Here is a 23,859-nt window from a genome sequence, read left to right as displayed (position 1 = left end):
TAAACCGTAAGCAGGGATCTCCAGCCTCCAGCGCCAGAGCCCCCAAATTACACGGATAACAGCCAGCTGTGAAAAGCGGCGGGGTTGCCCTCTGCCAGAGACAGGTGGCTGGACACAAAGAGCCGTTGAAACGGCCAACATATACATTTTTATTTGCAGCCACTTACCCTGGTCTCCTGCAAAGGCAAGGGCAGAATAGGCTCGAGAGGCCTGAGGAGAGACTGGAGAAGGAGGCTTTGGGGAGAAAACTGAGAGAGTCGCTGGTGGGATCCTGGCGCTGACTCATCCCTCACACGGCAGCAGCCATCTTGCTCAGGCAGGCCACTCCCCCGAGTGGCCGCACCATGAGAGGACACAATCGCCCTGCCCCCAGGAGCATTCCGTCCCGCCCCGTGGTGTCTAAGCCAGCCTGCTGAGTGCAGAGACTGACTACATTAACAGCTGAAGGAGACGGCCACACACAGTGGATTCCCGGAAGTCTCAAACAGACTGCCGACGGTCAGACAGGGTCAACATCTGACACCATCAGAGGCAGATCCAGAAAGAAAAAGACACAGCAGTCTCCTACCATTGAAGTTCGCAGCACAAAGTCAGGAAATCAAGACAGAGCAATTTAAGAAACAGAAGCCAAAAAGAAGAGTCTCACAAATAATGGGAAGACAAAGAAACACTCCCCCAGTTGAAGGGAAAGGAGGAATCCCCAGAAAGAGAACTCAGTGAAATAGGGCAAGGAAACTCTCAGACATTGAGTTCAAAGCAATGGTTCTAAGGAAGCTCAATGAGCTCAGTGAGCTCAGAGAGAATTACAAAAAGCTACAGGGAAACGATAAGGAACTTACTGCAAACTATTTCAGCATGAGAAAGGACATAGAAAGTATCGATAAGAAACAAGAGGAAATGAAGAATACACTTTCCGAATTGAAGAACACAGTAGAAGGAATCAAGAGCAGGCTAGATGAAGCAGAGGAACAAATCAGTGAGCTGGAGAATAAGGTACACAGAAGGTCCCAGAAAGAGCAGAAAAATGAAAAAATACTAAAAAAGAATGAAGAGACTTTTAGGGCAATGCAGGACAACCTGAAATGCAATAAGACCCGTATAATAGGGACACCAGAAGGAGAAGAGGAGAAAGGGATAGAGAACCTGTTTGAAAAAGTAACGACGGGAAACTTCTCTAATGTGAGGAGAGAAAAAGTCACACAAGTCCAGGAAGCACAGAGGGTCCCTTTCAAGAGGAGCCCGATGAAGCCCACTCCAAGACACATCATACACATCATCGTTACAATGGCAAATATCAAAGGCACACAGAGAATCCGAAAGGCAGCAAGGGAGAAAGAGGTAGTAACATATTAGGGAGCCCTAATGCAGCTAGGAGCTGACTTCTCAACAGAAACTCTACAAACCAGAAGGGAATGCCAACAAATATTCCAAGTCATGAAAAGCAAAGGCCCGCAGCCAAGGCTGCTCTGCCCAGCAAGGCTCTCAATCAAAATGGAAGGTGAAATAAGAATTTTCCCAGACAAAAGGAGGCCAAAAAAATACACCTCCACGAAGCCAGCATAGCAAGAGACGTTAAAGGGACCGCTTGGAGAAGATGAAGAAAAAGAGTCTATGAATACCCAGTTCCTTTCACAGTCACCAATACTTGATATTACCGATATTTGTAACGCTTATTAATCTGATTGTGACAATGATGTGTTATTTTAGTTGTTCCATTATTAGTTTTTGAAACTAAACCCGTTTCTGTATATTTCTTGCCTATTTCTATTGTTTTAAAAAGGCTTTAAATGGCTTTTTGGCATTCTTTATCCATGTTTTGATTAAATGTTTGTAGAATTGTTTTCCCTAAAAAGAAAACTATTAACCTTTTGTAGATGTGTTGCAAATACTTTCCTATTCCATTACTGGTCCTTTAACTTTTTTAATATGTATAGTACGGTATAGTCTTAAATGTTTAATATAGTCGTAATGTCAATATTTTACTGTATAGCTTCTGGGGTTGGCTATGTTACTTCAGGGTAAGAAAAATATTATTTTGTATTTTCTCCAAAAACTCGTTAGATTTTATGTATTGATTTTGAACTCACCTGAATATTTTCTGTACAATGTGTGAAACAGGGCTCTATATTTGTTTGATTTTAAGTAATAGTGGTCCATGCACCTTATTTGTTGAATAAGCCTTATTTTCCCCATGGATTTGAAATGTCAATTTAATCATATATCCCATAGTTAGACAAATATGTACTTTTCTTTCTAGGATGCTCATTTTATTTTATTGATCTACTTGATTATTTCTGTGCTGGTGTCATGTTGTTTTAATTGCTGAGACTGTATAATGGATTTAAATTTTTTCCTATTTTATAATAGATTTTGACGTTTAAAATATAAATACATAAAATCAATCTGCATTTAAAAAAGGAAAGAAAGAAGGAACTCCTACGTTCGCAACAACATGGATGGACTGGAGAGTAGTATGTTAAGTGAAATAAACCAGTCAGTGAAAGACGAATACCGTATGATTTCGCCTATACATAGAATCTATTCAATACAGTAAACTAACGAACAAAAGAAACCACAGGCATGCAAACGTGGAGCAGACGGAAAGTGACCAGAGAGGATGGGGAAGGAGGACAGTGGTGGAAAGGAGGGGAAGGGACTGGACCAAGAACATGTATGAATGAGCCACGGACACGGACAACAGAGTGGGAACTGACTGCTGAACAGGGGGGCGGGGGCAAAAGCGAAGAAACGCAGACAACTGTTACAGAATAAGCAAGTATTGAAAATTAAAGAAAAAGAGATGCCCTTCAGAATGAAAGACACAAAGACACTGAAAGTGGAGGGATGAAAAACTATTTAATGCAAATGAAAAAATGCAAAAGAGGCCATCGACAAAGTGAAAAGACAACCGTCTGAATGGGAGAACATACTTACAATCACAGAGCTGATTAAGAGGCTAATATCCAAAGTCTGTAAAGAACTCATACAACTGATTGCAAAAAACAAACAATTCGATTTCAAAACATAGGCAGAAGTTCTGAATAGACATTTTTCCAGTAAAAAGACGTAGAGATGGCCAAGAAGCATTTGAAATGATGTTCAACATCACAATCATTAGGCAACTGCAAATCAAAACCTCAGGGAGGTATCACCTCACACCTGTTAGAATGGCTGTTATCAACCCGACAAAAATGACGAGTGTTGGCGAGGATGTGGAGCAAAGGGAACCCTTAGGTAAACACTGTTCGTGGGGATGTAAACTAGTGCAGCCGCTGAGGAAAACGGTATGGAGGGCCCTCGAAAACGAAAACTAGCTCGCCAGCGGGCGTGGCTCAGTTGGAGGGAGCGACCGCCTTTGGCGGAAGGGTTGCGGGTGCGGCCCCTGGTCCGAGCGCTTGCCGGTCTTGGCCGATCGGCGCTTCCCTCCGGCATCGTTGTTTTTCTCCTTCTTCTCTCTCTGAAAGCAATGAAAACAAGTGCCCGGGGGGCGGGGGTCAAAGACAATTCAAGACAGAATATCATATGACCCACCAATTTCACTACTGGATGTTTAGCTGCGGGAAACAGAAACACTTTCCAGCATTATTTACAACCACCAAGACTCGGAAAGGACCGAAGTGTTCAGATATGGACGAATGGATAAAGAAACTGTGATGTGTATGGAATAGCGTCCAGCCATAGAGCACCCCAAATCTTGGCATTTGAACAACAAGGATGGATCCGAAGGGCATTTGCTAAGTGAAATTCAGTCCGATAGAGAAACACAAATATTGTATGATCTCTCTTATATGTGGAATCCAAAACAAATACACAAACGAAAGAAACTAAGCTTACGGATCCAGAGAGCGGACTGGTGGTCCCCAGAGGCGAGGGGTGAGGAAAGCAGTTGAGGGGGGGTCAAAAGGTAAATATTAAAATAAAATAAAAAGAAATACTTCCACATTGCAACATGTGCGCAGGTATGCAAGGTAATGGGAAATACTCAAACTCGTTAGAAAAATGTTTACAAAATTGATTATTAAATCTACTGAAGAAAGCACTGAATTTTATTTTCTGCAAATTGAAATTTAATAAAGCTCGGAAATTGCAGGTATGGAGGTAAAACTGGATGCAACCAGTAGATTCGGTCGTGGGAGGCCGAGTGTGAATGAGGCCACAGGCTGTCACGCGGGCTTGTGTCCGTGCCCTGTTACAACACGGATCTGTGCCTCTTCCTCTCTAGAGACGGAATCCATTTTGGCACAATTTTTTATACTTCTCACCCAAGGAGAGCTAATTGATTTTAGAAAGAGAGGCGGGGGGGGGGGGGGAGAGAGAGACGTCAGTGTGAGAGAGAAACATCGGTGAGCCCCCTCCCGCGGGCTGCGGGAGCAGACGCAGACCTGCAGCCGTCTGCCGTGCGCGGTGCCCTCCAACCGACTAGCTACCCGGCCAGCGTTCTTCGTTGGTTTGTCTGTCTGTCTGTCTGTTTGTTTGACTTTATTGATTGAGAGAGGGAGGGAGAGTGACGGAGACAAAGACAGAGAAACATCAATTTGCCCTTCCGCTGACTTAGGCCTCTTGCGTGCTTCCTGACCACAGGTGGAAACCACAACCCGGTGTGCAGTGAAGATGCTCCCACCAGCGGAGCTACAGCCGGGCTATTTCTGCACCTCTTCAAGCTCAAAGCCTCAAAGGGTTTGAAATTTCCTTGTCAACAATTTTTAATCTTATGAACATTTCCTGTTTTTTCATTTTGACACCTTTCCAACCCACTTCCTACCTCTCACGCATGTGAATAGCGCGTCTGCCCCACTTCGTTGGCCATGACGCAGGACAAGCCCACTCAGCTCTCTCACCCCATCGCGCCCCAGTCCCAGGAAGCCCGGGGTGGGCCGTGCTGTCGGCCCACTTCTCAGGACCTTCCCAGACTTGGCGGTGGGAGCCTCGGTGACCAGAGGTCTCGACCAGTCCTGGAAGGCAGGCAGGGATGACGGTGAACCGGGGAGCCCTCCGGGCACCCCACCCCCGGGAGGCTGAGCCTGAGTGGCCGCCAGCGCTGACCCGAGCACCTGGGTGGGGTCGGCTCCGGAAACGTCGCTGCGGCCGTGGGGGTCTGGGCTGACGGTAGGAGTGAGGTGAGGACATGAAGTGACACAGCGGATCCGTGGTCCCCTCTCCTCTCCCTCAGGCCATCCCCCTCCCGGGAAGCGGGGCCTCCCTAAAGCTGAGACCGTCTCCAAGGCATCCCCCCTGCTTCCGAGCCTAACAGCCTGTCCTGCCCTTTCCCTGGGGACGGCTTGCAATCCAACCCCCATGCCTCACGTCCTAGTCGATTCCCTAACCATTTTTTTGTTTGTCTGTATTTTTCCCAATCATTTAGTCCCCTTATACCCCCTCCCCCAGCAGTCACCACGCTGTCACCCATGTCCCCGAGTGCCCTTCCCTTTTCGCTCCGCCCCCCCACCCCCACCCCCCAGCTGCCCTGTGCTCTCCGTCTTTGAGTCCGCCTCTGTTTTGCTTGTTAGTTCAGTTCGTTAGATTAGATTTTCACATAAAAGTGAGATCATATGGTACATGTCTTTCTCTGACTGGCTTATTTCATGTAGCATAATGTCCTCCAGGTCCATCCATGCAGTTGCTAAGGGTTAGATTGTCTTCTTTCTTATGACCAAGTACAATTCCATTGCGTAAATGTCCCATAGTTGTTTTATCGACTCATCTACTGAGGGACACTTGGGCTGCTTCCGTGTCGTGGCGATTGTAAATAACGCTGCAATGAGCATAGGGACGCTTATGTTCTTTCAAATTAGTGTTTTCTGTCCCTTTGGATATATTCCCAGAAGTGGGATGGCTGGGTCAAAAGGCAGATCCATTTTTAATTTTTTGAGGTGTCTCCATACTGCTTTCCACAGCGGCTGCACCAGCCTGCATTGCCACCAAGAGTGCAAAAAGGTCCCCTTTCTCCACATCCTTGCCTGCCCGGGTCGTTTGTGGATTTATTGGTGACAGCCACCTTGACTGGTGTGACATGGTGTCTCATTGTGGTTTTAATTTGCTTTTCTCTGATGATTAGTGACTCTGAGCATCTTTTCTTATGTCTATTGGCCACCTGTATGTCTCCTCTGGAGAAGCGTCTATTCAGTCCTTTGCCCGTTTTTTAATTGGGTTGTTTGTTTGGTGTTGAGTTTTGTTAACTATTTTACAAATTTTGGATATTAACCCCTTCTGAGCTTTCTCAGCGAGTATGTTCTCCCATTCTGTGGGTTGTCTTCTATCTTGTTGACGTTTTCCGTTGCTGTGCAAAAACTTTGTAGTTTGATATAGTTCCATTTGTTTATTTTTTCTTTTATTTCCCTTGCCTGGGGAGAAATATCCAATAAAAACATTTCTACAAGCAATGTCTGAGATTTTTCTACCTGTGTTTTCTTCTAGGATTTTTATGATTTTGGGGCTAATATTTAAGTTTTTGATCCATTTTGAATTTACTCTTGTGTGGAGTGGAAGAAGGTGATCTAGTTTCATTTTGATGCGCATATCTGTCCAATTTTCCCCACACCTTTTATTGAATAAAGTATCTTTAGCCCATTGTGTGTGCTTGCTTCCTCTGTCAAATATTCATTGACTACAAAGATGTGGGTCTCTTTCCAGGCTGTCTATTTTGTTCCATTGTTCTGTCTGTCTGTTCTATACAGGCTGTTTTGATGACCATTTAATTATAAACAGGGGAAGGTAATTGGGGAGAGCTGATAGCAGACAGGGTCAGGGAACAAAGATAACAGAACAAATAACCAGGAAGGGAGCCTGTAACTGACAACAGAGACAAAATCAGGGAAAAATCTAACCAAACAAATAAAAACTAAACTTTCTTTTCAGGTACCTAGGATATTAACCGTCCCACTGAAGTCGACTGAAAACATTGAAAATTATTACATAGATTTTCCCAAAAGGTGAGTTGCTCAGGCGCGGAGCCAAGTGAAGGGGGAAGCCCAGGCCCGTAGGCGAAGGACAGCAGCCGCCATCAGTCGGAGGGGGTTTACCAACTGGGAGAACGTCAGCTCTGCTTCTCCAAGCCCCACTGACTTGAGAGCCACGGCCAAGGGCTGATTCAAAAGGGGTCTCATGGGGAACTCTGACCACAAACCCCAAAGGGCTGACCCCTCAGAAATGTCAGTGACTAGTAACTGGTGAGTAGGAGACAGATTTGAAAAAGAAAAGGCCAGAGCGCATTTTAAACAGGCCGAAGGTGCTTGCAGAGAGAAAACAGAAGGGAAGATGACAGAGCTGTAACAGTGGAGCTGAGGAAAGACATCAGCCCAAACCTCAGACCATCTAACAAATCCCAAAGATCATGAAGAAGGAGTTCACACCTTAACACGTTAGAGTGAAACTGCAGGACACCAAAGCAAAGAGAATTGTTCAAAGGAGCCGGAAAGACAGACGGATGACTGTTGGGGACCACTCTGTGTGGCATCGGGAACTGTAGCCCCGCACGAGCCTGGCCTTGAAAAACAGCCTGTCAGTCTCGACTAGAAAACTGGGAATGCTGGGAGGCAGACAGGTTCCCGCGGGGAATCCGGCCTAAAGAATGCGTTGAGTCCCCTGGAGCTCGCTCTGCTGCGCCCGGCCCTGGTAAGGAAGAGCCAGATGTTTAAGCTCCGAACAAAAGGAGTGAACTCCTGATTTCAGGAGCCATACCTTATTGGCCATCCGCTGTCAACGGCTCTTACAGACCCTGACCGGAGGCAAATCTCCGTGTTCCTTCGATCGTTATCTATGATCTCTGTTATCTGAAAATACAGCCTTTAGGGCATTGATTGAAAAGCTTTGCATGCGCAGTCTATTCCCGCACCTCTCAGTAAAAGTCACTTCAGAGAAGGGCTGGGGCATTCTCCTCTCAAGGGAATCGCCTCCCCCCTTTTCTTGACAGCACTTGGCATCTGGAACAACTCGATATTTCACGTGCGGCGAATCGGAGGACCTTGCCGGACGGGGTCCACCACAGGTGACCCTCCAGAAGGAGATGTTGGAACTGCGCTGATCCCTGCCTAGTCACAGAGGGACCGCACACAGTGCAAGCAGCCTTGCCATGTGCTGAGAGAAAGTAGCTGTTGGCTTCAAACTCCATCCTCAGGGGAACAGCTGTCAGAAGTGAGCGCAAAGCAAGTGCTTGCAGACAGCAAGGTAAGAGGTCCTGCTGCCAGCAGCTTCCTAAAGGGTTTTTAAAGAGTGCACTTGAGACAAGTGGAAAGTAATCCCAGGTGGTAAATCAGAGGTTAAAAAAAGACTAAGTCTAAACTAACATAAACAGTAGAAATTAATAGACACAAACTCTAGATTCAAAAAGGAAAAAATTAAAATAAAATACACAATAATATTTAAATTGGCATGGGAGCGAGAATGGTATTAAAATGTCCAAGTTAATTTGTTGTATAGAGGAAGATAGAAAGATAGATTACCTTTAGACTTTGACAAGTTAAGATTATGTGTTATAATCACTGGGTGGCCACTGAAAACTTAGGAAATCTGTATGAATCTCCAAACTAGTACAGAAAAATGTAAAATGTGAAAAAAATTCCCAAGTAATTCAAATTCAACAACAAAGAAGACAAAATGAATTATGGAACAGGTTGCACAAGTAGAAAGCAAACACAAAGTTTTTTACATGCATCCAAATAGATCAAAAATTAAAATTTTAATAAATACATGAAAGGTGTCAGTTAAAATAAACTTTTTTTCAGTGGCTTGCAAAAGAAAGTTGAACCTAAAGCAGGAAACCAAAGAAAGGATGGATGCAGATGTTCAGGCACATATAGCATCAAGTTCTAAACCAATGAGAACAAAATGCCAAATCAAACAGGCTTTCCATTCAATTTTTATTGAGAGCACGGTATGCGCCAGGCACTGTCCTAAGCACTTGGGGATAGCAGAAAGTTGATGCGAGTGAAGGTTCTCGTTCTTGTATTTTTCTGGTGTTTCTTAATGGGACAAAAATAAGCAAGAAAAGGAGTAAATTTGTAAATTATAAAACATTTATGTTAGTAAGAAAACGAGCAAGTACAGTCAAAGGACGATGAGAGGAGAAGGCAGGTGGAACCTCAGCGTGTGGTCAGAGCTCAGCAACACAGCCCCGCTCCCCAGAGCAAACGCGGCTTTACATTCACACGTGCCGCATCCAGAGCCGTCACTTTACGAGGGGAGTAATGCAATCACACGGGAAAACGGGCAAACCCACACTTACAAGGGCAGGTTTAACACACACTTCTCAGTCCTCGCTCGAGCAGACAAATAAAAATGCAGAAAGGACACAGAAGATTGAAGCAGCCAGTCTGATGTTCGTGACCCAGTGCACACATGTAGGATTTCACCAAATGTCAGCCAGCCAGCCGCCTTCGAGCACACAGGGGACGCTTACCGGGACTCGTCTGGTGCTGGTGCCTGAAGGCCTGCTTTGAAAACTGTACAGATTGAAGTGACGTAAATCGTATTTCCTGGCCACAGGGTAATCAAAGGTATATAAATAGAATACCACATGTTTGGCAATCAGAGGACATGGTTTTATTTACTTATTTATTTACTTGTTATTGCTTATGTATTACAGTTACCCCAATTTTCACACCCTTGCCCCAGTCCCTGAGGTCATGCCTGGAGGACAGTTTAAAATAATGCATGCGCCAAGTATGTTATTATACAAATTGATGGCTATTTAGAACAGGAGCATAACTGGACACTGTATTTTAAAGCTTATGAGATGCAGCTAAAATGGTGATTATACATTAAATTTCAGCTTTAAGTGTATTTTCTACAAATACAGTCAAGCTGCAGGATACAAAATTCAATGTACAAAAATGTATTGTGCTCCCACATACCAACCATGAAATTTCAGAAAAAAATGAGAAAAACAATTCCTTTTGCAATTGCAACGAAAAAAATAAAAATACCTAGGAATAAACTTGACAAAGGAGGTGAAGGACCTACATGCATACACTGAAAATGACAAGCCATTGTTCAAAGAAATTGAAGAAGACACAAAGAAATGGAACTATATTCCATGTTCATGATTGGAAGAATCAGCATAGTTAAAGTGGCCATAATACGCAAAGCAAAATACAGGTTTATTTCAATCCTTATCCAAAATCCCAGTGACCTTTTTTAGAGAAGTAGAACAAAAAAGTCATCTAATCTATATAGAACCACAAAAGACCTCAAATAGCCAAAGGAATCCTGAGAAAAAAGAACAAGACCAGAGATATAATAAATGAATGGGACTATATCAAACTAAAAATAATCTGTACAATAAATGAAGCATCACAAAAGAAAAAGCCAACCAATCAAATGGGAGATGGTATTTGCAAGCAATACCTCTGACAACGGGTTAATATCCAAATATATAAAATATATATACAACTCAACAACAGAATGCAAACAACCCAACTTTTAAAAATGGGCAGAGAATCTGAACAACGCTTGTCCCACAAAGACCTACAGATGGCCAACAGATACAGGAAAAGATGTCCACGTCACCAGCTATGAGAGAAACGCAAATCAAAACCACGAGGAGATGCCCCCTTACACCTGTTCAACGGCTGTGATGAACAGGACAAGTGATAACAAGTGTTGGAGGCTGTGGCAAATGAAACCCTCGTTCACTGCTGCTGGGAATGTGACCTGGTGCAGCCTCTACGGGAACAGCATGTGTTTGGGTGGTCGGCGGCGCGGGCTGTGGAAGAATTCACACAGAGAAGGGAGTGCAGAGTACAGGTTTTATTTTTACTTCCCCGAGGCAGGCACAGGGCTGGGGGCGGAGGCGGGCACCAGCCGCAGCAGCCCCGGGCCCATCCCGGCCCAGAGGGGTCGCAGCTGGGAGCTTTCGTCGGCAACGGGATGGTTGGAGGGCGGGCTGTGTCGGTGGGTCTGCAACGTGTTTCGACGTCGTCGTCATCGGGCGCAGGGTCCGGTGGGCGCCGCAGTCTGGTGCGTCCTGTGGCGTAAGCTCCCGGAGCCTCTGCGCCTTCCGGGCGCTTCCACTGATTTTCCAGTCCTGAGGGTAAAGGCTCGAAAAACGATGAGGGTCGGTCAGGCTTGGAGTCCAGGCAGCTCTGGGAAAAGGCCTGAGATACGCCTTTTGTCCTATTAGTATGGAGGTTCCTGAAGAAATCAAGAATGGAACTACCATGTGATCCAGCAATTCTTCTGGGTATCTACCAAAAAGCCTGAACACATTTACTGGTAAAGATCTATGTACCTTGCCGTGACCAGTGTGGCTCAGTTGCTTGAGCATCAACTGCAAAGCGAATGGTCGCTGGTTTAATTCCCGGTCCAGGCACATGTCCGGGTTGGAGGCCTGCTCCCCTGTTGAGTCATGTGAGAAAGGCAACCAGTCCATGTGTCTCGCACACATCTTTCTTTCTTTCCCTCCTGTTCTCCCTCCCTATCCCTTTCTCTAGAAGTAAATAAATAGACTCGTAAGAAAGATATATGCACCCCATGTTCATTGCAGCTTTACTCAATGTAGCCAAGACACTGAAACAAACCAAGGACGATGCGGTGCATGGGCACCATGGGATACACTCAGCCAGAGGAAGGACAGAATACTGCCATTTGTTACAACATGGATGGGTCTTGAAAGCATCATGCCAAGGGAAGTCAGTCAGATGTGAAAAGACAGAAACCATGATTTCAATCAAATGCGGGATATAAACGGAAAGCAACAAATGAACAAAAAAGAAAAACAGACAAACAAAAACTCATGGACACAACAGTGCGCTGGTTATCAGAGGGGATGCGGAGGCGGGGAGCTAGGAAACAGTAAAGGGGGTCAAACATACGGTGATGGAACCTACCATTCAATATACAGAACACGTGAGGAGCTGTGACCCAGACTCCCAGCTGAGGTCTCACATCTGGAGCAGGAGATGATGGTTTTCTGCATTATGGCCATTTGTTGATGCCAAATCCCAATTTAGGAAGAATTTTAGAAATCAAGACTCTTTGTTGAAAAGAAATCGTGTTTATTCTCTAAGAGTTGTCTCAGTTTTTCCCCCCTTTGCCCTCCTCCCCCGTCCCACCCCGCCCCCCGCCCACCGTCCATTCCCACTCTGTTGTCCATGTCCGTGGGTCATTCATACATGTTCTGTGTCTAGTCCCTTCCCCTTCTTTCCACCATTTTCTTCCTTCCCCATACCCTCTGGTCACTTTCAGTCTGCTCCATGTTTCCATGCCTGTGGTTTCTTTTGTTCAATCGTTTATTTTATTGAATAGATTCCACTTCTAGGTGAGATCATATGGTGTTTGTCTTTCACCGACTGGCTTATTTCACTTAGCATAATATTCTCCAGTTCTATCCATGTTGTCGCAAAAGGTAAGAGCTCTTTCTTTCTTTCAGATTAATTTTATTTATTTATTTTTTAAATGTCAAAATCCGTTATAAAATAGTAAAAAATTTAAATCCATTATAAAGTCTCAGCAATTAAAACAACATAACACCAGCACAGAAATAATCAAGCAGATGAATGAAATAAAATGAGCATTCTAGAAACAAACGTATAGATCTAACAATAGAATATATGATTAAATTGATATTTTAAATCAACGTGGAATATAAGGCTTATTCAACACATAAGGTGCATGGACCACTATTCCTTAATATCAAACAAATATAGGGCCCTACTTCACACATTATACAGAAAATATTCAGGTGAGTTAAAAATCCATATGTAAAATCTAAGGAGTTTTAGGAGAAAATACAAAATAATATTTTTCTTACCCTGAAGTAAAATATCCAAACCCAGAAGCTATAAAGTAAAATATTGACAATGTGACTATATTAAACATTTAAGACTATGCACTAATAGACATATAAAAAAAGTTAAAGAACAAGTAATAGAATAGGAAAGTATTTGCAACATATCTAAAAAAGGGTTAAGAGTTTGTCTTTTGTTGTTTTTTTTTAAGAGAAAAAGTTATACAAACATTTAACCAAAAAATGGATAAAGAATACCAAAAAGTCATTTAAAGCTTTTTAAAAATGATAGAAATAAGCAAGAAATATACAAAAACAGGTTTAGTTTCAACAAATAGTAAAGTAACAACTAAAATAGCACAACATTGTCATAATCACATTAATAAGTATTAAAAATATTGGTAATATTTTGTATTTCATATAAGCATTAAAAATATTGGTGACTGTGAAAGGAGCTGGGTATGCATAGACTCTTTTTCTTCATCTTCGTCAGGCAGTCCCTTTAGCATATGTTGTAATGCTGGTTTGGTGGAGGTGCATTCCTTTTGCCTTCTTTTGTCTGGGTAGAGCAGTCTTGGTTGCAGGCCTTTGCTTTTCATGGCTTGGACTATTTCTTGCCATTCTCTTCCAGTTTGTAGTGTATCTGTTGAGAAGTCAGCTGCTAGCCATACTGGGGCTCCCTTCTATGTTGCTAACTCTTTCTCCCTTGCTTCCTTTAGGGTTCTCTGTTTGTCTTTCATATTTGCCATCCTAATGATGATGTATCTTGGAGTGGGCCTCATTGAATGGGACCCTCTTGAATGGGACCCTCTGTACTTCCTGGACTCGTGTGACTTTTTCTCTCATCAAATTAGGGAAGTTTTCCAGCATTACTTTTTCAAACAAGTTCTCTATCCCTTCCTCCTCCTCTTCTTCTTCTGGTATCCCTGTTATATGAATGTTATTATGTTTCAGGTTGTCCTGCATTTCTGTAAGTGCCTTTTCATTCTTCTTTAGTTTTTTTTCATTTCCTTGCTCTTTTTAGGAGCTTTTATTTACCTTATCCTCCAACTTGCTGATTGGTTCCTCTGCCTCATCTAGCCTGCTTTTGGTTCCTTCTACTGTGTTCTTCAATTCAGAAATTGTATTCTTCATTTCCTCTTGTCCCTTATTGATAGTTTCTATGTCCTTTTTCATGCTGATATAGTTTGCAGTAAGTTCCTCGTAGCTTCCCTGTAGTTTTTTGTAATTCTCTCTGAGCTGACTGAGCTCATTGAGCGTCCTTAGAACCATCATTTTGAACTCAGTATCTGATAGTTTAGTTGCCTCTCTTTCCTTTAGTTCTCTTTCTGGGGATTCCTCCTTTCCCTTAAACTTGGCGGTGTTTCTTTGTCTTCCCCATTTTATAAGAAGTGAGACTCTTCTTTTTGGCTTCTGCTTCTTAAGTTGATCTGTCTTGATTTCCTGACTTTGTGGTATGAACTTCTATGGTAGGAGACCGCTGTTTTTTTCTTTCAGAATCTGCCTCTGATAGTGTCAGATGTTGACCCTGTCCGATCTTATGCAGTCTGTTCAAGACTTCCAGGAATCTACTGTCTGTGGCTGTCTCCTTCAGCTGTTAATCGAGTCACTCTGCACTCAACAGTCAGGCTTAGACACCACAGGGCGAGGCAGAGTCCCTCCTGGGGGGGCAGGGTTATTGTGTCCCCTCACGCTGCTGCCACTCAAGGGAATGGTCTGCCTGAGCCAGATGGCTGCTGCTGGATAGGGGATGAGTCAGCACCAAGATCCCACTGGCTACTCTCTCTGTTCTCTCCCCAAAGCCTCTGTCACCAGTCTCTCCCCAAGTGTCTCTAGACCACTCTGCACCCCCTTTACTCAGGGATCTACTATATGTGGCTGCCACTCTGTACTCAGCTCTCAGGCTTTAGGATCATCGGGCCCAGGGCTGAGTCCCTCCTAGGGGCGGGGCTGTTGTGTCCTCTGATACTGTTGCTGCTCAGGGGAATGGTCTGCCTGAGCAAGATGGCTGCTGCCATATGGGGTTGAGTCAGCACCGGGATTCTGCTGGCTCCTCTCTCAGTTCTCCCCCTAAGCCTCCTTCCCCAGTCTCTCCTCAGGCCTCTCTAGCCCACTGTACCCCCACCTTTACTGGAGACCAGGGTAAGTGACTGCAAGTAAAAATTTACGTGTTGGCTGTTTAAATGGCTCTTTGCATCTCCAGCCACCAGTCTCTGGCAGAGGGCAACTCTGCCGCTTTTCACAGCTAGCTGTTATCTCTGTACTTTTTGGGCTCTGGTGCTGTAGGCTGGAGATCCCCAGGAATGGTTTAGACCACGCTCTTCTCAGGGGGATCCAACTGGCCATTTCAATTACCTTCTGGTGCTGCCGCAGTGGGCACCCCGCCTGTCTTCCCAAGTCTCTACCACACTCTTTACCAGTTAGGTTGTGCTAAAGCTGATTCTTCTGCCTGTCCAAGGTCATAAGGCTCCTCTCTCACTATTGTGCAGTTGTTTGTTCCAGGTGATTTCTCCACAATTTAGTCGTAATTCCAAATTGGTCCTGGGAGGAGGTCAGTGTGAGCTATTCACTCCTCCGCCATCTAGATTTTTTTTCTCAAGAAGCTTTTTAACAGGAAGAAGAAACTTGAGAACTGTCGCGGTAGGCGCTCCATTTTTCATCTCTGTTTACAAACAGAGATGAGACTGCTCTTCTAGAAGCACAGGTCAGTAGTTCACCTTCTGGGAGTAATGTGACACAGGTCCTCATGTGAAGCTGGGAAAGACCCTAGGAAGCTGCTGACCACATCTGATGGGGAGGTGGCACTTTTTAATTAGGCAGGGAACTGACCCACAAGGCTTGTCGTAAGTGGCCCCAAAACAAATATTTTGTGCCCCTGCCAGATCTGGAAAGAGTGTATATACTCCTCACCTGAGCTGAGTCACTTACACCACCCGGATGGTCTCAACAAAAAGTCACTATCTCACAGCTGTGTCTGTGAGGCAGCTCCTGGAAAGAAACGGGGCCAGCTGGATGCACATTCCAAGTATGGGTTGGGGGCAGGGAGCAGCCTAGGTCCAGCATTCAGGTCAACTGGAGGTGACGCCTGCCCCATGCCCTCCCCAGAGTAACAGACACAGTGGGATCGGGGGGTCCCGTGTCTGAGACAAAGGAACACAGGCCTTGGTGGCAGGAAAAGGTCTACTTGCACGTGTGACAAGTAGAGGACACAGAGGAGTGACTGCCAAAGCTCTGCCTCTCCCACGCGCGGCTCCTCCCTCCCTCACGCCCTCCGTCGGGGCAGTTCCACGCTGCGTCCTGCTCTGCAGCGGCCGCCCCGCCAGCCGCCGCCTGGCCGGGCCCACCCCGTCACAGCTCCTCTGCCCCGCACGGTGCGACACGGTAGCGTCTAGGAAGAGGTGCCGGGCTGAGCCCCACCTCCCGTCTGTCACCCACACTCGCTTCTGGCGACCACCCCTCCTGCTCTGCAGTGGGCCCAGGCAGGGCAGCAAGGGGCTTCCTGAGCTCGGAGGTGGCTGGTTTGGTGGCTGCGCTCTCAGCTGCCACAGCCACAATGCTGTGCCACGCGGGAGAAAACACAGGTAAGGACAGCAATTCCCAGAACCAGGGACAAGCTTCTCTACCCAGAACCCCATGACCCGAACCACTGACGTGGCACGTCCCCCGGGCCGGGGCTCGGATCCCTCAGGGTGTGACCGGTACCCTCGTGTGATTTTGTAATGGTGAGACCTCAGCAGACTCCCCAGGCGTGAACGCAGAGCGTTCTGCTTGGGTAACGACAGAGAGTTCAGCTCCCAGGAGAAACGTTTCTGGTGTCGGAAATCACTGGAGGGATTTTTTTGTTTTCAATACAATAATAGAGATCAGGGTACATGGGAAAGAGAAAAGTCTGTGGGTGTCGCTAAGGTCGATCCATCCCTCTAATGAGATACTTGTCAGAGAGCCAAGTGCAGGGGTTTCCTACAAGCAGGGGACACAGGGTTTGCAAGTGACAAGGGACATTGCTGGTAACAGTGAGGAAATGACACCCTAACCCTGGGGTGAAGGAGAGCTGGGCCCCAGAAGCGGGGTGGGTAGAGGAGGTGTGACCTTCCGCACCAGGTGGCAGCAGGTCAGAGGTGACCTGGCAGGGAGGGAGGCAGCAGGACAATACCCCAACTTGCCTTTCTACCCCGAAGAGGGTCCTGCCCACACTCGCCATCGGCAGACGCCGAGCAGGACTCCGAGAGCCAGGAACCCCGCTGACGTGGTCGGACAGGGCGGGGCCTCCGGGACGGGGCCGCTGCCACTCTGAGCTCTTCTGGCTAAATGTTCAAGTGCAGAGTGCAGCGCAGCGTTTGCAGACCCGCTGCGAGCAGGACGCGCTTGGCAAGAACTCAACCAGGTGAGCGCCGCCAACTGCAACTGTGCGACTGAGCCGTTCGTGAACGTGGGCCACGGCTCGGCCTCCCTTCCCGGAGAGAGCCCTGCGGGTGTGAATCCCCGTCTCCTTCGCTTACTGTGCGTAGGTAGCACCATGTGACAACCACGTCTCGCCCCTGAGCAGAACACCCCAAGTGGCGAACCCTTGAGTTCGGTAACAATGTGACCCGCGTAGAGCATCCTCCGGGGGCAGAGCGCTGGGGGGAGGGGGGCAATGTGGGGGTCTGCAGAGGCAAAGGAGAAGCATTTCGCCCAGAAGATATTTTTGAGTTATAGTCAGGGGAACTTCACGTTAGGATGGTGCCTTGAAAAGAAACGGGAGAACAGCAATACGGGGATTTGGCGCCTTCCAGGCGTCCGGGGACCTCAGAACCCCCTTGCTGGGTGGGGGGCGGCGCCTGCGGCTCACTGACCGCGGGCTCGTGGACACAGACGGGGAAAAATGAGCCTCAGCAGAGGGGCTGACACGTGACATACAAAGGATTTCTTATTTGATTTTTCCTAAACTGAGTTTTTGAACTCTACATAGTGTACTGTGTCCTGACTGCGCCCACTTCGTACCTTCCCAAATGTGCGGGCGCTGCGGGATCGTGGGGCCTGAGCTGGGAGGATGCCCTGGGGAGCTACCGCCGCCCAACACACCAGCCCGAAGCTGAGCGGTTGGACACAACATCGTTTATTTTTCTCGTGAATCTGCAGTCTGGGTGGGATGCGGTGGGGATGGCCCGTCCTTGCTCTCTGCAGCGTCCTCTGAGGTGGTTCCACTGGCAGCTGGAGAGCCCACTGCCCTGGGGCCACACGGGCAGAAGGGAGAGCAGCCGGGGCGGGCAGGACTCACGTCCTCTTCATGGGGCGTCTCGATGGGCAACGCGGGCTTCCTCACGGCATGGCGGCCACGTTCCGAGGGCGTGTACCCCAGAGAGCAGGGCGGATTGTCTCTAACTTCGGAAGTCTCACCACCTACTACTTATCCAAGCAGTCACAGAGTCCCCACAACTCAGCACAAGGAGTAACGGCACAGAGTACAAGAAGAACAGCTGAGATAGAGGATATGGCTGGAGCCATATTTGGAAAACCCAATCTACCACACTAGGAAATCACAGTAAATTAAGAAGAAAAAGTAAAATTTGTTTTAGTCCCTGAACCTAGGCCATATTTTTGAAAGTATGCTCAAAATCTGTTTGTAAATATTTGTAAATATACTTTTTTCACCTTTTTCCTTTGTAGTTTTAAATCGTTTATCAGATCGCTCCTTTATGGATTTCTTTCTTCCCTCCATTTCTTTCATTGATATTTTTTTCTGAATACCCAGCTGCTCTACCTCTTTCTCCTGTTTTGATTGGTCAGCACGGATTTTCTTCAAGGCCTCTTCCAGACGTCTCAGCTTTTCAGCTGTGTCCTCAAAGAGGGGATCAGAGAAGTGAGCCCCACCGTTCTCCTGCACCATTGTCTCAATCAGCTCCACTAGCTCTTGCACCTGAGCTTCCTTCTTAGCCTCGTCAGCATCTCTGTTCTCGAAGGTACAGCAGCGTAACTCACACTCCGCAATGATGGTTTTTAGGCACTTCTGTGATGTTGCTATAAATGTACTGAGATCCTGGCCCTTCAAATCCTCCTTGCGAGTGAACAGGATGATCATGTGCTTCATGGCGCGCTCCCCAAAGATGGCCTTGATCAATTCAACTGTATCCTGCTCCTCCTTCGAGTAGCGGTTCAGCTGTAGTATGAGGATGATGGCGTGAGGCCCGGGGCAGGAGTACAGGACACACTTAGCGATTTCCTCACAGGTGGTCTCCAGTGACTCCTTGGTGTCAAAGAGCCCTGGGGTGTCCACGACAACAAGATCCCTCCCCTTCCAGGCCCGCGATGCTTTCCCACAGCTCTTGGTAACAGACATGGCGCTAATTCTAGAATCAAACTCCTTTTTCCCAAGGATGGTGTTTGCTGTTGCACTTTTCCCACATCCGGTTCTTCCCACCAGAACAATCCTCAGAGCGTTGGCCTGAAGGCCGGCCATGCTGGTGTCAAGAGACTCTGGGTGCAGGTTCCCACGAGGCCCTAAGGAAGGGAAGGAGAGGGGAGGGTCAACTTGGGTAAGTGGAGTCCGTTCCCAACCCTCTTTTTCTCCTTGAGAATTTGTACTAGTCGGTTATTCATACTGACCCCAGGAACAACAGAGAGATGACACAGGTCAATTACGATGGAGGGAATAAAACAGTAGTTTTCCCACAAAGGAGCACCGCCTCCAGGTGCCTTCCCCGGGCAGCGCGCCTGCACCTCACAGCTCTGCTCGCTCGGGGCTCCATGAGCTGCTCCTGATCACACAAAGGAAGGAAGGAAGGGTTTCCACGCTTCCTGTGGATCAAGTGTAATACTGATCCCAAAGGCTAACCGAGATTTCACCAACAAATAAAGCTACAGATGTGTCTCATGTGGAAAGAGGAATACAAAAAATACTAACTAAATGATTAGACACTAAAAAAGTAATACACACAATTAAGTGGGATTTAGTTCAGAAATACGAGGATGGTCCAATATGAAAAAACTGGTTGTTACCACACATCCCATTAACAGTTGATGAAGAAACCTACCCAGATGCGGAAAAGACGTTGGACCCGACTAAACACCAACTCATGTTTAAAACGTTTCTTAAAAATAGAATTAATACATATTTCTCTAAAATAAAAAATAATGGTTTATAAAGTGCATTTACACACACAAAAAATAAAATTATTCGGCACGACCAAGAAAGAGAGGAAGGAGGGAGGCGTAGCCCTCCCAGGAGACACGTGATGGGGAGCAGGGCAGAGGCGGGTAAAGGGAAAAAGTGGACACTCTAAGAGCATGATCAATAAAATGCACTTAAAAATGAAAAAACAAAACAAAATGAAACAAAAAGGTGGTGGGATAGACCCCTGGTCATGGCACATACCTCGATTCTGGGTTCGATCCCCAGTTGGAGCACATATAGGAGGCAACCGATGGATGTTTCTCTCTCACACTGATGTGTGTGTGTATGTGTCTGTGTGTGTCTGTGTGTGTCTGTGTGTGTGTGTGTGTGTGTGTGTGTGTGTGTGTCTCTCTCTCAAATCAATAAATATACCCTCGGGTGAATTTTTTTTTTTAAAGATGGGCAGAGGTCCTGAACAGATACTTCTCCCAAGGAGTTATTCAAAGGCCAGCATACAAGTATACATGAAAGATGCTCAGCCTCACCGGCAATGAGAGAAATGCAGAACAAAACCCTGAGGTACGACCTTGCACCTGTGAGAGTAGCTGTTGTCACAGGACAAGTAGTAACAAGTGGTGAATGCGTGGAGGAAAAGAAACCCTCATCCACTGCTGGTGGGAATGTGCACTGGTACAGCCTCTATGCAAAACACTGTGGCAGTTTCTCAAAAATACTTTGATACTAAAATAAGCACGTTAAAGTGGCTCAAAAATGCTGAGACACCTGCCCAAGGTCACCGCGCTGACAGCTGCTGGGCAGAGCGGGCACCCGATTGAACGTGAGCCTGACGCCCGCCTTCCCTCCTGACCGCGGCCCACAGCGGCCTCTGCCGGGCTCCTCCTCGGCCCCGACTCTAAACCCCCACCCGTCAGAGCTGGACGAGGGGCGGGCGGGGAGGGGCGCCCACGCCCTCCAGGGCGGAGGCCTGCCGGGGAGCCGCGCAGGGCAAGAACAGGGGGCTCCTCTGCGCTGCTCCCGCACCTCCGCGCCCTCCTCACCGCGCGCGGCACACGGTGGGGCCCCGGCCTCTCTGTGTTGAATGACGGACCCTGCGTCCTTGATTCCTCTGCCACCAGGGACGCGGGCCACCCCTGGAGGGGGGTCGCCACCCGGCCTGGGATCCTGATCTTCGCAGTGGAAAGACGCATTTAGACAGCGTGGTGTCTACATCGCCGTCAGCCCTGAGCACCTGCCCCGGGGACACTGGTTTCCGCTCAGGGGGGAGGAAGGCGCATCATGGTCTGTCACCAGCACACGCCTGAAGGCGCCCCCATCAACATACGAGTCCTGTCATATGAGGCACACGACATTCTGCTGATAACACAGCCCCTTGCTCCCCTTCCTACCCCCCCATCGCCCTCTCACAGCGCTCGCATCGCCCCGTGGGGTTGCCGCGGTCCCTGGTCCTTCCTGGGACCGGCACCACCACCCCCGCCCATGCCCGGGCCCTTCTGTCCCCGCAGCTCTGTCCCTCAGGCGCGTCCCCGCCAGGCTCACCTTCTGTGCAACCCGCTGACCAGTGCCTGCTTGTCCCCAGTGAAGCTCCTTCAGTGGCTGCTTCTGCTCTCACTGTGGGGAGGGCGGGATCCGCTCCCCAGGCCACAGACCCAGGAAGCCGAGGCGGGCGGGGCCGGCGCAGGAGCTGTTTGCCTTTAAAGAGACGGAACCAGCGGCCCGTAGCTTGCTGGGTGCTCCAGTTTTGCCAAGTTCAAACCTCGGCTCCACGGGCCGGCTCTTGCGCCAAAACTTCCAAAACTATGTTCAGCATTGTGGGTGATAGCGGTGGATGCAAAAGGCCCGCATCAAATGACCCAAGTCTGGCCTGGAGAGCCAGGCCCAGCGTCTGGTCACTTCCCTGTGCTGTGGGCGGCGGCGGGGACTCTGGGAGAAGGCGGGCGGGCAGGTGACCGGGGCGCCCTCGGGTGCTGCTGGTATTGTAGGAGGCGGGCTGTGAGTCCAGTCTGTCAGGAGGGGCTCACGTTCCTCATTCAGAAATCGACAAGACCCAGCTGCAGAGTCCAAGGAGTCCTCACTATTGGGGGCCAAGGCGCAGAGAGAGGGAGGGGATCTGTAGAAAAGTCTTCTGTGACCGCACAGACTCCGGGCGGTTTCACGTGGTCCCTGCCGGCTTGAGAGTGCGCAGGACCCGCCTAGTAAGACGCTCCCGGGGAGCGGGCGCAACTGTCTCTCCCAACCCCCCCGCCTTCCCCACCCCGGGCCCCGACGGGGCACCTGTCCTAGACCCACCCAGCGGGCGGATGCATCGGGCTTGGGAACAGGTTTCAGAGAGAGGCAGGCTGTCAAAGCTCCCACGGTGGACAAGCTGCTCTAGCTGACCGCGGCGTCTCCGTACAGCATTGAGTTCTTATGTGTTTGGGGGCCCTAGGTTGAGAAATTGGATTGGTCAGTGCCTAAGCTTTCGGGCAGGCAGTGAGAGGACGGGATGTGGCAGGAAGCAGGGGACCGTGGGGGGGCTACCCACGGAGGGAAGCAGCAAGTTCTGGAAGGGGGGGTTCATGACCATATCATGGGTCCGTAGCATTGGACTCATTGTTGGTGTTAACGGCCGGGGTCACCTTGAACGGCCCAGGGAGTTTCCTGATGTCCTGCAGACACGCAGGCCAGGACCAGCTATGGAAATCACAAGGTCTGGCACAAAAGGAAAAATCCAGGCTGTTTTTTCAAAAAATCATGAAGATTTTCAAGATGCCGTTGACAGAGCACAGACCCCCGTGAGGGGCCCCTAAGCACAGGGCCCTGGGCAGCCGTACAGGGGGCCGACCTGACCGGGCTGCACGTGTGTGAGCCGGGACCACACCTCCTGCTCAGAGTATCCCCCCACGGCCCCGTCTCTGGTCACCCTCCACGGTCCCCGCTTGAGCCTCGTCCTGCCGGGAGCCGCCTTGCGTCTGCAGGTGTGACGCGCAGGTGCTCTGCTCAGGTCCCCAAAGGGAGGGGGGAGGAGGATGAGAGGATCCACAGGAGCTGCAGGGAGAGGACGCGGGTCCGGGACGGGAACGGCCTTGAGGCCAGTGGCCCGGAGGGGCCCTGGACCTTGGCAGCCCCATCCGGTCCACGACATCGGGGGTGGGGGCACCTCCCTCTAGGACACCCGCGATACCTCTCTCCTGACTGTCCACGTGGCCACGCTCCTCGTCCCGGGGGGTCCTGTCCACGTCCAGGTCTGCCGTGACCCTCCTGCCCCCCAGCGGGTCCCCACCCGCAGCTCCTGAAGGTGCTCTGCCCGCTCCCCGGACGCGGCTCCCGCCACACGGTCAGGAGCAAGGACGTGACTGCGGGGAAAGCCACGGCTTCCTTTGCTTCATTCCCTTTCGTTCTTTTTCCCGTTCATTCTTTGCATCACACACACACACACGGATGTATATGAATTTTTCAAAGGTGGGGGTTTTAGAAACATTTCTTTAGATTTTCTCGGGGCCCGCCTCGTGGAGCTCAGGATCTTTTCCGCTGCTGTCATCCAGACAATCCAAAGCTCAGACCCCCCTTGACATCACGGAAAGACCGACAGGAGCTGAAAGGAAGGGCCCCTCCCCCTGTCCCGACTCTCCCACGAACGAGCGGCCAGCCTGGGTGCGCCCGACGCCCGCGGCCGCCATGACCAAGGACCAGCAGCCTCGCGGCCTGAGGCCAAGGATGCCTCCTCCCGGAGCCCTGCAGGCCAGGCGCCTGCTCATAGGCCCGTGGAGATCACCTGCGGGCATCCTCGGGGCTGGCCTTTCCGCAGGCTCCAGGGGGCGTCCTTCTTGCCTCTCCCGCTTCTAGAAGCTGCCAGAATTCCTTGGCTTCTGACCGCGCCACCCCTGCCTCTGCTGCCGACGCCACAGGGCCTCCTTCCTCCTGTCACCGTCCTGCCTCCGTCCTCTGAGGCCCCTGCGGTTCCCTGCGGGACCCGCTCACAGCACCCAGGACAATCTCCCCATCGCCCTGTCTTGAAGGAACCGCGTCTGCAAAGACCCCTTAGCAA

The 23,859-nt window shown here is 48.8% G+C and overlaps 1 protein-coding gene across 2 annotated transcripts in view; it reads right to left on the bottom strand.

The window, feature by feature from the left end:
* Positions 1-18,125: 18,125 nt before the first annotated feature.
* The window catches only part of LOC129086733 (GTPase IMAP family member 7-like), a 39,008-nt gene continuing 33,274 nt past the window's right edge, over positions 18,126-23,859 (bottom strand). The window contains exons 1-2 of one of the 2 annotated variants that reach the window (XM_054593412.1): positions 21,372-21,439; positions 18,126-19,201 (exon numbers count right to left, since the gene is read on the bottom strand). In XM_054593412.1, coding sequence (XP_054449387.1) covers positions 18,276-19,160 — 885 coding nt within the window. In that variant the 5' untranslated portion in view covers positions 19,161-19,201; positions 21,372-21,439 and the 3' untranslated portion in view covers positions 18,126-18,275. Of the gene's footprint in view, positions 19,202-21,371; positions 21,440-23,859 lie in introns of those variants that run through there. The other variant, XM_054593414.1, reaches the window with a different exon arrangement.

The sequence above is a fragment of the Pteronotus mesoamericanus genome, unplaced genomic scaffold, assembly GCF_021234165.1.
Source record: "Pteronotus mesoamericanus isolate MK-2021 breed Mesoamerican mustached bat unplaced genomic scaffold, CSHL_Meso_final scaffold_409, whole genome shotgun sequence".
Lineage (NCBI taxonomy): Eukaryota > Metazoa > Chordata > Mammalia > Chiroptera > Mormoopidae > Pteronotus > Pteronotus mesoamericanus.
This window is presented reverse-complemented; position numbering and strand designations above follow the sequence as displayed.